General features: G+C 37.4%; 1 protein-coding gene across 1 annotated transcript; it reads left to right on the top strand.

Annotated features, from left to right (window-relative positions):
* Positions 1 to 1,749: 1,749 nt before the first annotated feature.
* LOC128584843 (60S ribosomal protein L23a-like) lies at positions 1,750 to 2,211 on the top strand. The gene has a single exon (XM_053590096.1). The coding sequence runs from the start codon at positions 1,750 to 1,752 to the stop codon at positions 2,209 to 2,211; it is 462 nt and encodes a 153-aa protein (XP_053446071.1).
* Positions 2,212 to 13,315: the final 11,104 nt, after the last annotated feature.

Raw genomic sequence — 13,315 nt, 5'->3', positions numbered from 1 at the left:
ATTGAGGATGAAGGTAATAATACAGACAAACCCTCAATCCTCATGGAACATCTATTCCAGCTTGTCACTGTCCTTGTGGTCCCTAATCTTGTTACAGGCATGCATTTCCTCCCCATACAGAGCTGTTCCCACTTCTAAAAATGACATTAATGCCCTCTGGCTCCCAGGTCCTGCCTTGTAATCACAGGTTTCACAATGTTGTCCAGGGACTAGATCATTGTAGGGCCTGGAAAATTGTGCCCTTATAGCCATTTGAGAGAACTTAAAGCCATCATTTCCATTAATGAGAGGAATGTGCAGATAAGGGAAGAAAGCAGATGATAGGCGAGCTTCAAAGTACAATGGCTGAACCACACGCGTTCTCCCAGACCTCTGCCTAATGCACTGAGCGCTGAAACTAATGGGGGTTATGTTGAAATGGTGCCTTGCAACCTCAGCCATCTCAGAAATGGTTGTGTTTCCTTTAAAAAAGGCTTTTGCAATACTGCCTACCCCTCCTCTCACGAGGGCAAGGCTCCTCGCTGCCAAGCCTATTTTTTATGGTCCGTCTCCAAAACAAGTGCAAAATAGTGTTGGCCTCAGAGTCCTCCCTCTTGCTGGCCACTGGAACACCATCTGCAAGTTGAGTGGGAACAGTAAACACTGCAGGTTAAGTAACTCGTTACTAATATTTTCCTTGAGCTCTGAAACTTTTTAAACAAACAACAACAACAATTGTATCATAATAACCTTCCAGAGGTTAACAGCCGGCAGGTGGTCCAGCTCAGTTGAAATGCAAACCAGACAGCTGTTTGATTATAAACTGTTGATTCTTATGGCGATCTGGGGGAAACGTCTTGCCGAAAAAGGGTCTTCTCTTAAAAATCTCTAATGAAACAACACATAAATGTCAAAATGACAAAAATAAGGAAGTGTGTCATAGACTAAGCATTTTAATGTCCTTTCTGGCTTCCTCCAGAGTGTATGTACTCTGAACCTAGCCACATTTAATGGCACGGATTCTTAAGGAGGCGGTGCACAGCATGAATTTTTATGACTCAAATAAAACTTGGTGAGAGTCACTTTCCCTGCCATAGTCAGTGTCCTCAGCAGATGTGTGGGAGGCTCATGTTTCAAACCAGCTACCCAAGCAAGCATTTTACCTAGACCCAGAGGCTATGCAGAGTGCACATGTGAGGATGTAAAGAAACCCTGAGCGCTATAGCATTATCCTGTCTGTCTCCAAGCCAATAAAACATTGCAGAAATTCCCCTGGGAAGCCTCAGCAAAACTACAGAAAATTTCAAGGGCTGATAAAATAAATGGTTTTGAGAATGGTGGATGAAAAGTTTCTAATCAAAACCGTACATTAACACGGCTTGGCCCCACAGATTGATGACTATGACCGTTTTCTCCCCCGATGGTGAAAGGGGACAAAAGAAAATCACTCCCTAAATCAGTATTTAATTACTGGTCTATTATATTACAATCAGAAACATTTCAGAAAGTTTATAAAAGAAAAAACACTGAATATTTTATACTGAAATTTGTGTCAAGCGGTGAAATGCAAAAACCTTAAAACGGCAGGATAAAAGAACCTATACAATGACAATCACCAAACAAAAATGTCGCGATTAAACCAAACTACCGTCCTGGGCACGTCACTCTACATATTATCCAATCAGCTCTAAGTAGAAAGTATCGCGAGTCTTGGGTGAGATTTGGTGCTAAAAGCCCGTGGAAACGGGCCTCCGACGGTCTTTTCGCAAGATGGCGCTGAAGAAAAAGGAAGCTGCTGCAGAAGCCAAAGGGAAGGCATCCAAGGCCAAGAAGGCAGCGCTAAAAGGCAGCCGCAGCCACAGCCACAAAAAAAAGAAGATCCATGTATCACCTACCTTCCTGCCGCCAAAGACACTGGAGCTCCGCAGACAGCCCGAGTATCCTCTGAAGAGCACCCCTGGGAGAAATAAGCTTGACCACTACGCTGTCATCAAGTTACCGCTGACCACTGAGGCTGCCTTGAAGAAGACAGAAGAGAGCAACACACTGGTGTTCCTTGTGGATGTCAAAGCCAACAAGCACCACGTCAAACAGGCTGTAAAGAAGCTCTATGACGTTGACGTGGCCCAGGTCAGCACCGTGATCCGGCCTGATGGTGAGAAGAAGGCGTATGTTCGACTGGCTCCTGATAACGATGCTTTGGACATTTCCATCAAAATTGGGATCATCTAAACCAAGTCCAGAGGTGGAAAAAAGAATTTCATAGCTCCTAGTTTAATTGCAATAAATTAATAGAAAGCTGAGCTAACAGAGTGTGAAATAAGGTGTTTTTCGATGGGCTTTTTTGATCTAGGAATAGGAGAAAATGGTGGCAATGACCTAGCTCTCCCAAGATAGGGTTTATAGGAGAATGTTTAGCAGGCTCTCAATACTTTGTGCTAGTGTCAAGAAAAGCCAGGACCAAACAATAAAGTACTAAAAACAAATTTTACTCAGAAAAACTATTGCAGTAGATGAAAAGAGACATCAGGCTAGAACTAGGCTCAATTCTGAATACGAGAAAAAGTGGGAATTTATAGCCAAGGAGTGAGGACAGTGGGAAATGGATAAAAAATTACTAAGAAAAAACACCAATGGTAAGCGGGACTCTGGCTAAACAAACCTAACAGGACCCTTGCTGAAGGTAGGCTAGCGTTGTCAGATGTCACCTAGGGCATAGAGTAGGATGAGGAACCTGATTAGATTTGGAGGGTGTAAGCTATCAGGGGTATGTGATTCCTGCTAAACTTAATTAGCAAGGTTCTTGCTAAAATTGGACAGTACAGAGATGAATGCAGAAGCCCAAAAGTCAAGTCCTAGTTGGGAAAAGGATTCAAAGGAACCTGATCAAAGAGAGAATCTTTGCCACAGTTTATAGAAAGAGAGATATGAGGGTGGTAATGATAAAATTAAGTCTAAAGCCTTTTAAGGGATTTTTTTTTTTTACCCATACCAGAATTAGAGTATGTCAGTTTCTTAATTACTGGAGGCTTTGATGGTGAGATAATGTAATTTAACAAATATTTATTGAGGGACAGCATATAATATATACTCTGCTAGGCAGCAACAAAAATCAAGACAGTTCCATCCCGTCTTATTCATTGCTATACCCCAGGACTTAGAACGATCGCTAGCAGTTAGTAAATACTCACTCTCTCTCTCTCTCTCTCTCTCTCTCTCTCTATATATATATATATATATATATATTTCTTTCTTTCTTTTTTTTGTAGAGACAGAGTCTCACACCTGGGCTTAGGCAATTCTGCTGCCTCAGCCTCCCAAGTAGTTGGGACTCCAGTGCCTGTCACAATGCCTGGCTATTTTTTTGTTGCAGTTTGGGGTGGGTTTGAAACAGTCACCCTGGGTATATGGGGCCAGTGCCCTACCCTTGAGCCACAGGCACCACCCCTCAATAAATATTTTTATGCCCCCAAAATCAAAATAGTTCCTGCCTTCAAAGAGCTTTCTAATCCCCCAAAGGGGGGTGGGGGGAAACACATGAATAACTAAAAGATAAAACATAAAAGGATGAAGAATCTTTATCTGTATTTTATTGTAATGTTTGCTGTATTTGTATGTAATTTGTAGTTAGGGATCTTGCAGGAATGCTGTCTGGGGGAAGGAGGCTTTGTACTTGACCTAAACATTTGAGAAGGAGTTTAAATGGTTAATATCAGAGGTAGAGTAAGCCAAGAAGCAAGGCAAGTATACATAGTGAAAACTGATACTGAATTTACCCAGTCACTCCACGTTTCTGCATATATTGTGCTATTACTTACAAAACTCTAAATGTAAGTCATTAATCCCTGAATATCTATTTTTTATTTTAAAGAATTGCTTTGATTTTTAAAATGTATTTAGCTTTTTTCTCTGAAATAGTCTTCTCCAGGGATTGGTTCTAAGACCACTGTGAATTCTAAAATCCACAGGTTCCAAAGTTCCTGATATAAAATAATGCAGTATTGGCATATAACTTACACACATCTTCCTGTATACTCTAAATTATTAGACAATACCAAATACAATGTAAAGGCTATGTAATTAGTATAATACATCTACTGTATTGTTTAAGAAATAAGGGCAAGAAAAATGTTCAGTATAGACACAACTGTCCTTTTTTTCTTACAAATATTTTTCATTCACGGTAGAATCCACAGATATGGAACCCAAATGTACAGAGGGCCAACTGTAGTCATTTATCATAGAAGTAAGCTAGATGTTTATTAGCTACCTGTAATCACTTATAAAATAGCCATCACCTCACTCCTAGAGGTTATGCCCAGCAATTCCCATCCTGCATATGCAGTATAAATGTACAGTTCAGGCCTTCAAAGTCTGCAAAAGTGACATTTGAATTTTGGATTACTTTTCAGTGTGAGCACCAGGGTCCCATCCACCCTGCACTCTTACTTTGGATTTGTTTAGTTTTGATTTTGCCCTCCTTTCCCACCCTCACTGCCTTCTTGCTCCTCTTATCACATGGCTTACCTCCCATCCCATCACAGCCACCCTCTTTTAAGAACCATAGTTTTGGAAGCTGGTAAGACTTAAGTTCTGCAGCTGACACATATAAACTGTATTAGTATGCTAGGGCCACCATGAGAAAGTACCACCGCCCAGGGGGTAGGGGACTCCAAAAACAGAAATTTATTTTGTCTCATTTCTAGAGGCTGGAAGTTGAGGATCAAAGTGTTCATAGAGTTGGTTTCTTCTGAGACCTTTCTTCTTGACTTGCAGATGGTTGCCTTTTCTCTGTGTCTTTACATGACCCTGTGTGTGTGTGTCTATGATGTAATCTCTTCTTATGAGGATGTGTGTCACATTTAATTAGCTCTTTCAAGTCCTGTCTCCAAATACAGTAATATTCTGAGCTATTGGGTTTTGGACTTCAATATATGCATAGGGGAAAGACACAGTTAAGCCTGTAATAGCACTGAAGTCAATAATATTCTCTGATTATCTATTTCTGCTTCTATAGAAATAGAGAATGTCCTAAGTATTTTTATGCGAGGGTTCAGACAGTTGCATTCCTGTGTCTTATTACCTTTCAACTTCCTATGGAAATCACTAATTTGTCTCAGAATGTGATGTCATCATCACATAAGGCATGAAAGTCTTCCCTTTGATACTAATGAAGGAAGTGAGATTTAGAGTAACTGAGTGATTTAACTAAAATCTTCTCAGTTGAAAAAAGGGGTTTTACAATACGGTATTTCTACATCCATAAAGTTCATGTGCATTTTTAAATGGCATACAAACTTTATGGACACCTTGTAAAAAACTGGTAAAAATAAGCTAACCCATCATTCCTCAGGTTTAAAAAATATGAAATATTACTTTTCTATATATAATTAATACCCAAAGAGCAACCTTGAGGGTCAAAATTAAAAAGCAAAAGTACTGGTCTGGAAGGTTCTGATGCTCAAATATTTAACTCTCCTGCTGACTGCAAGGTAGCTGGAATTTCACCCTTAAAACACAAGTTCCTTAAGCTAATGCTTCGTTTTGTTTTAGTTTTATTACTTTGTGGGAATTCTCAAACAAATAACCTATTTAATAGTAGAGAGACTATAAAATAAAACATTACACACCCCCCAACTTCAAAAATTATCCATATAGGGTCAACTTTACTTCATCTCTGCCCCATGAACTCCTTCTTTAATGGATAAATTTGAAGCAAATCCTATATATTATACATGTTATTCATATATGTATGTGTATATATATATATTTATTTCTTTTAATTCAAGCACTAATGATTATCTGGATCAAGAGTTGAGAAACTACAGCCTATGGACAAAAATCCAGTCACCTTATTTTTGTAAATAAAGTTTCACCGAACGCATGTTTGTTTACACATTGCAAATGGATCCTTTTGTATTTCAACTGCAGAGTACAGTAGCTACAACAGAGACTATATGGCTCGCAAAGCTTAAAATATTTACTACGTAATCCTTTACAGAAAAGGTTTGTTGTCCCCAAACTATATATCCATATAGACAGCAAAATAGTGATTTTCTAATTTTCTAATTTTTCCTTTTTTATTTACTGAAATATTCATATAAAAAGAAGCTTCTCAACAACTATTTCATTATCTGAGATACAAACATATAGGAAAAGCAAGATACGTGATAGAATATGTTCCCCTACTTAGTAGGTCTTAAAATGAGACTATTTCCTAGTATTCTCCAAAAATGAAGTATTAAGGTATTTATGGGGTTTTTGTTTGGGGGTGTATGTTTCTGTGTGTGTGTGTTTGTTTTTGTTTGTTGATTTTGTTTTAAAATATCATTATGATCTATGGATTTAAACATATTTGATATGTTCAAATCTATTACATTCAATTCTTATTCATGCTCAATAAGTCCCAGCTTTTCTAAGTGGAAACTTCGTTATCTCTTGAATCCTTCTGAAATAATACTGAGATGATTGAGAGCTTTATTATAAGATGTTCTCAATTCTATATTTCTTTCCCCATACACAGAATAACCCATTTCTCCAAAGAGCTGTGATCCCTTAACAGGAAATGGTATTTAGCGAACAAAATCCAGAAACCTGGGGTATGTATTAATACTGTGTGATCATTATTTTTGAGATATTTTTGAGAACAGAACTTCAAAATACATCTTTTTTTTATTATGAAAGGATAATATGAATTCATACTGGTGCTTCCAATTCAAATGCACAACTACAAAGTTTTTCCTTTATCTCATCTTTCCTCTTTATTTCCTTAAACCTCTGTGGAAACCTCAATTCTTAGCAAACCAAAATAAATACTCATTTGAATTAATCTCATGCATACGCACAACAACTGCAGGGCAGCAAGAGCAGCCTGTCACCAATAATTTGATATTGAAAATACTGAATTTGAATGCTGAAATTAGGAGAGGTTTTTTTTTGTTGTTGTTGTTTTTTTGTAGTTCTTTTTGAATATATCCCACTGAGGTTATCCAGTTAAATCACACTGTTATAAAGTTAAGGTAATGTTTTTGATGAAACAAGACATTTTGACATGACCATTTCAAAACAACTCAAATTGCTGAAGCATTATTTTTATTACCAAGAAGTATTTGCAACAGAAACCACAATCTCCACCCAATCTCTGAACCACACCCTAGATGGGGTGAGGCTCAGAAATGAGGTGTGTCTATTGCATATATTACAAAACATTTTTTTTCTTAGGAGGAAGTATCATGTTCTTTCATTTTATTTTCTTTCCAAAGTAAAAATTCCCCTAGGAGGAGTAATAATCCAGGCTATTTCTAGTAACTTATCCTTTAGTATTAATGGCTTCTCATAGGAATAGGTTGATGTTACTGATTAGCCAAGGGAAAGGAAGCCAAAAAAGATTGTGAAAGAAAAAAAGGCAGAATCTGTAGCTCCTCAGATTGCAACTCAAAAAATGTGTCTTCATTCTACTCTTCCCAAGAGTCATCCCTCACAAGGTTACCAGATAGAGGAGTGGGAGAAATTTCATGGTAGTCAACATCCTTAAGCCTCCGTTAAATCACCAAATTGCTTTCCAGAGGCACAGCTTCTCTCCTCATAGATAATTTCTGTTTCTTTCTGTTTTTCTTCTCCCTTTTTTTCCCTTCTCTTCCCCAGGCCCTGAGCCAGTGGGTGGTAAACTACAACCCATGGCCAAATCTAATTTTTTTGCCACCATTTTTTGTAAATAAAGTTTTACTGGAACACAGCCAAGCCCGCTCATTTATGTATTATCTATGGAGCTTTTATCCTCAAAAGGCCGAGATGAATGGTCGAGAAAGAGACTATACAGACCACAAAGCCTAAAATATTTACAATGGTCTCTATTTACTATTTGCTGTTGCCAACATGTACTCTCAGATATGTGTTGACCCTAACTTCACTTCTCAGGGTATGGTGTGGCCCTTCTGAGCTTGAAAGACACAGCTAAGCTTTCATTGATCTTACAAATGAGAATATACTCACTACCTAAACAGGACAGAATATGAGTTCTAAAAATTATGCTACTCTCAGGTTCAAGAGGAACGCCTGCCTGAGAGTGATCCAAAATCATAGATTCAATTTGAAAATTTTTTGAGAATTCTGAAAGAGAAAATTTTCTCTTAGGCAAAATACAACCAGAAATACCCAAATATTTCAATTAAGGATAACAGTGACTATTCTCATTGCACACTTTTCATGTGCTAGGCACAACACTACATATGATTATTCACATTTTATAGCTCATAAAACAGGCTTAGAAAGAGTAACAAGTGTGCCAAAGCTCACACCACTGGGAAGTAATGGTGCTGGAACACACATTTAAACATGACCTGTGCTTTGAAACCATTAGCCAAGGCAGTTCCTAAGCTAAGACCCTGGAGGTTGTCATATCAGCCCAAATCTAGAAGCTGAAAGGGAGCTCCTGAGAAAGGACTGACTGTTCTTATTTCAGGCATTCGGACTCTTAGAGAAAGAAAAACTTTTGCACACAACATGAGTAGAAGAGGAATCTGTCACCAAAACTATGAGGTAATTTCTTTTATTAAAAAGAAGTTAAATATGGAAGCCTGGACACAGACACTTATCCTTTCTTCTATTTACACCCACAGAAATGATGGGGAAAAATGAACATGATAAAAATCTTGAAGAACTAAAAAACCAGCAAAAAAAGTTAAGACGTTTTTTAGAACAAAAAGTCACCAAAAAGCACAAGCGGTAACCAAGCTGGCTGGCAGGGAAAGTTAGAACCAAAAATCCCCTTAGCACCAGCGGTGGATCTTACAAGGGTATATATGAAACTTGGTAAACGGTCTGTGAAGCTAGTGAATGATGCCCCATGATCATATCAGTGTACACAGCTATGATTTAATAAAAAAAAAAAAAATCCCCTTAGAAGGAGAGACCAGCTGAAAGAGAGCTATCATCCCCTACAGAATCCCTAAGAGGCTCAGAGCTAAAAGTGCTGGAAATTGCACAAGGCAGGAATCAGGCTCAAATCTAAAAAGAGGTTTGGAGCAGGATGGTAAAAGTTTGTATATAAAGTGGTTCCTTCCCCTATGCCACATAGACCCAAGCAGAAAGCTGGAGTTCTTCCAAAGGACTCAAGGCATACATAACAAAAGAAAGGGGGGTAGAATTAAGGAAGTTTTGTGGGGCTGCCCACTAGCCAACTTTACTTTTCCTGCCTCCAGAACCTTCTACATTGAAGCATATGCCCTGCCCGGAGGGCTCCCATGATAAGATTATTTGCTGGAGACACTGAACTGCCCCAGACTACCATGTGTGACATGTGGGACGTTAGCCACTCTGTGCCCAATGACAGTGAAGTCCACCATTTGATAAGCTTTCAAAAAATTTTTTTCTGTAATAGAACATCTGAAACAGATATTCAAAGATTGCCAGATTTGAAGAAAGCTTCTGGAATAAAAGGTAAGAATAAACCAATAGACAAAAGGGATACGGATGAAATATAGATGATACAGGAACAAGAGCAATAAAAAAAAAACTCCACCAACTGTAGTGAATATTCTTAGCGAGATAAGAAGATATTACATTCATAAAACAAAAATTGGATAGAGGAAGAACAATTGCATAAAAACTAAATATTCTTAGAAACTAAAATTATGGTACATAAACCTTTCATTGAAAAATCAGTAAAAGATCAGAAAGATAAAACTACAAATAGCTTCTAAAAGAAAACAATGAAAGACAGATAAATGAGACATGAGAGAGAAACAGTGCAATGTAGAGGATCAATCTGGTTATTCCAACAATTAATTTATAGAAGTTTCACAAAAATAAGCCAAAAATTGGTGAGATGGAAATTAGTGATTATATAACACAAGAAAATTTCTCTAAACTAAAATTATGAATTTTCTAATGGCTCCACACCCTTACTACTACAAGAGAATATTGAATATCTGGTGGGGGGAGGTCACTTTTATTTTTATTATTTATTCATTTATTTTTTATTAAACCATAGCTGTGTACAATAATGCAATCATGGGGCACCATACACTGGTTTCATAGATCATTGACACATATTTATCACACTGGTTAACATACACTTCCCGGCATTTTCTTAGTTATTGTGTTAAGACATTTACATTCTACATTTACTAAGTTTCACATATACCCTTGTAAGATGCATCACAGGTGTAATCCCACCAATCACCCTCCCTCTGCTCACCTCCCCTCACTTAGCCCCTTCCCCCTATTCTTAGGTTATAACTGGGTTATAGCATTCATATGAAAGCCATAAACTAGATTCATAGTAGGGCTGAGTACATTGGATACTTTTTCTTCAATTCTTGAGATACTTTACTAAGAAGAATATGTTCCAGCTCTATCCATGTAAACATGAAAGAGGTAAAGTCTCCATCTTTCTTTAAGGCTGCATAATATTCCATGGTGTACATATACCACAATTTATTAATCCATTCGTGGATCGATGGGCACTTGGGCTTTTTCCATGACTTAGAAATTATGAATTGGATTGCAGTAAACATTCTGGTACAAATATCTTTGTTATAATGAGATTTTTGGTCTTCTGGGTATATACCCATTAGAGGAATTAATAGGATTGAATGGCAGATCTATTTTTAGATCTCTAAGTGTTCTCCAAACATCTTTCCAAAAGGAATGTATTAATTTGCATTCCCACCAGCAGTGTAGAAGTGTTCCCTTTTGTCCACATCCACGCTAACATCTCTGGTCTTGGGATTTTGTGATATGGGCTAATCTTACTGGAGTTAGATGGTATCTCAAAGTAGTTTTGATTTGCATTTCTCTGATGATTAAAGATGATGAGCATTTTTTCATATGTCTGAAGGCCGCACGCCTGTCTTCTTCAGAGAAGTTTCTCTTCAAATCCCTTGCCCAGCCTGCGATGGGATCCCTTGTTCTATTCTTGCTAATGTGTTTGAGTTCTCTGTGGATTCTGGTTATTAAACCTTTGTCAGAGACATAACCTGCAAATATCTTCTCCCATTCTGAGGGCTGTTTGCTTGCTTTACTTACTGTGTTCTTGGCTGTGCAGAAGCTTTTTAGTTTGATCAGGTCCCAGTAGTGTATTTTTGAAGCTGCTTTAATTGGCCGGGGGGTCCTCCTCATAAAATAGTCACCCAAACCGATTTCTTCAAGGGTTTTACCTGCACTCTCTTCTAGTATTTTTATAGTTTCATGTCTTAAGTTTAAATCTTTAATCCAGGGAGAGTTTATCTTAGTTAATGGTGAAAGGTGTGGGTCCAGTTTCAGTCTTCTACAAGTTGCCAACCAGTTCACCCAGCACCATTTGTTAAATAGGGAATCTTTTCCCCACTGAATGTTTTTAATTGGCTTGTCAAAGATCAAATAACGGTAAGTAGCTGGATTCATCTCTTGGTTCTCTATTCTGTTCCACATACATCTACCTCTCTGTTTTTGTGCCAGTACCATGCTGTTTTGATCACTATCGAGTTATAGTATAGTCTGAGGTCTGGTAGCATGATTCCTCCTGCTTTGTTTTTATTTCTGAATAATGTCTTGGCTACTCGAGGTTTTTTCTGATTCCATATAAAATGAAGTATTTTTTCAAGATCTTTAAAGTATGGCAGTGGAGCTTTAATAGGGATTGCATTAAAATTGTATATTGCTTTGGGTAGTGTGGACATTTTAACAATGTTTATTCTTCCCAGCCATGAGCATGGTATGTTTTTCCATTTGTTAACATTTTCAGCTATTTCTTTTCTTAGAGTTTCATAGTTCTCTTTGTAGAGATCTTTCACGTTTTTTTGTTAGATAAACTCCCAAATATTTCATCTACTTTAGCACTACTGTGAATGGAATAGAGTCCTTAACTGTTTTTTCAGCTTGACTATTGTTGGTATATATAAAGGCTACCAATTTATGAATGTTGATTTTGTAACCTGAGACACAGCTGTATTCCTTGATCACTTCTAAGTGTTTTGTAGTAGAATCCCTGGTGTTTTCCAGGTATACAATCATATCATGTGCAAAGAGTAAAAGTTTGATGTCTTCTGACCCTATATGGATACCCTCGATCGCCTTTTCTTCCCTAATTGCAGTGGCTAAAACTTCCATTACAATATTAAAGAGCAGTGGAGACAATGGGCAGCCTTGTCTGGTTCCTGACCTGAGTGGAAATGATTTCAATTTAACTCCATTTAATACGATATTGGCTATGGGTTTGCAGTGGATGGCTTCTATCAGTTTAAGACATGTCCCTTCTATACCAATTTACATAAGTGTTCTGATCATGAAGGGATGCTGGATATTATCAAAAGGTTTTTCTGCATCAATTGAGAGAATCATATGGTCTTTGTTTTTTAATTTGTTTATGTGCTGAATTATACTTATAGATTTACATATATTGAACCAGCCTTGAGACCCTTGGATGAAACAGACTTGGTTATGATGTATAATTTGTTTGATGTGTTCCTGGATTCTGTTTGTTAGGATCTTGATGAATATTTTTGCATCTATATTCATTAGTGATATTGGTCTATAATTTTCTTTTCTTGTTGGGTCTTTTCCTGGTTTGGGGATTGAGGTGATGTTTGCTTCATAGAATATGTTGGGTAGTCTTCCTTCTTTTTCTACATTTTGGAACAGGTTGAGTAATATAGGTACTAATTCTTCTTTAAAGGTTTGGTAGAATTCTGATGTGAAGCCATCTGGTCCCAGGCTTTTCTTTTTAGGGAGCTTTTGTATGGTTGATGCTATTTCAGAACTTGATATGGGTCTGTTCAAAATTTCCACTTGATTCTGGCTAAGTCTTGGAAGGTGACACGCTTCCAAGTATTGGTCAATTTCCTTCAGATTTTCATATTTCTGAGAATAAAGTTTCTTGTAATATTCATTAAGGATTTTTTGAATTTCTGATGAGTCTGTTGTTATTTCATCTTTGCCATTTCTGATGAGATTAGAGATTTTTCTCTTTTTTTCCTGGTTAGATTAGCCAAAGGTTTATCTATTTTATTGACCTTTTCAAAAAAACAATTTTTTGATTTATTGATCGGTTGTATAATTCTTTTGTTTTCAATTTCATTTGATTCTGCTCTAATTTTGGTTATTTCTTTTCTTCTACTGGGTTTGGGGTTGGAATGTTCTTCCTTTTCCAGTTGCTTGAGATGTCCCATTAAGTTGTTAACTTCCTCTCTTTCCGTTCCCTTGAGAAAGGCTTGCAATGCTATAAATTTCCCTCTTAGGACTGCCTTAGCAGTATCCCAAAGGTTCTGATAATTTGTGTCTTCATTGTCATTTTGTTTCAAAAATTTGGCAATTTCCTTCTTAATCTCATCTCTGACCCAGCTATCATTCAGCATAA

This window comes from Nycticebus coucang, chromosome 4 (genome assembly GCF_027406575.1).
Source record: "Nycticebus coucang isolate mNycCou1 chromosome 4, mNycCou1.pri, whole genome shotgun sequence".
Lineage (NCBI taxonomy): Eukaryota > Metazoa > Chordata > Mammalia > Primates > Lorisidae > Nycticebus > Nycticebus coucang.
This window is presented reverse-complemented; position numbering and strand designations above follow the sequence as displayed.

Excerpts from the sequence above, each read along its gene's own strand:
- LOC128584843 (XM_053590096.1), top strand. The coding sequence starts at position 1,750 with ATGGCGCTGAAGAAAAAGGAAGCTGCTGCAGAAGCCAAAGGGAAGGCA.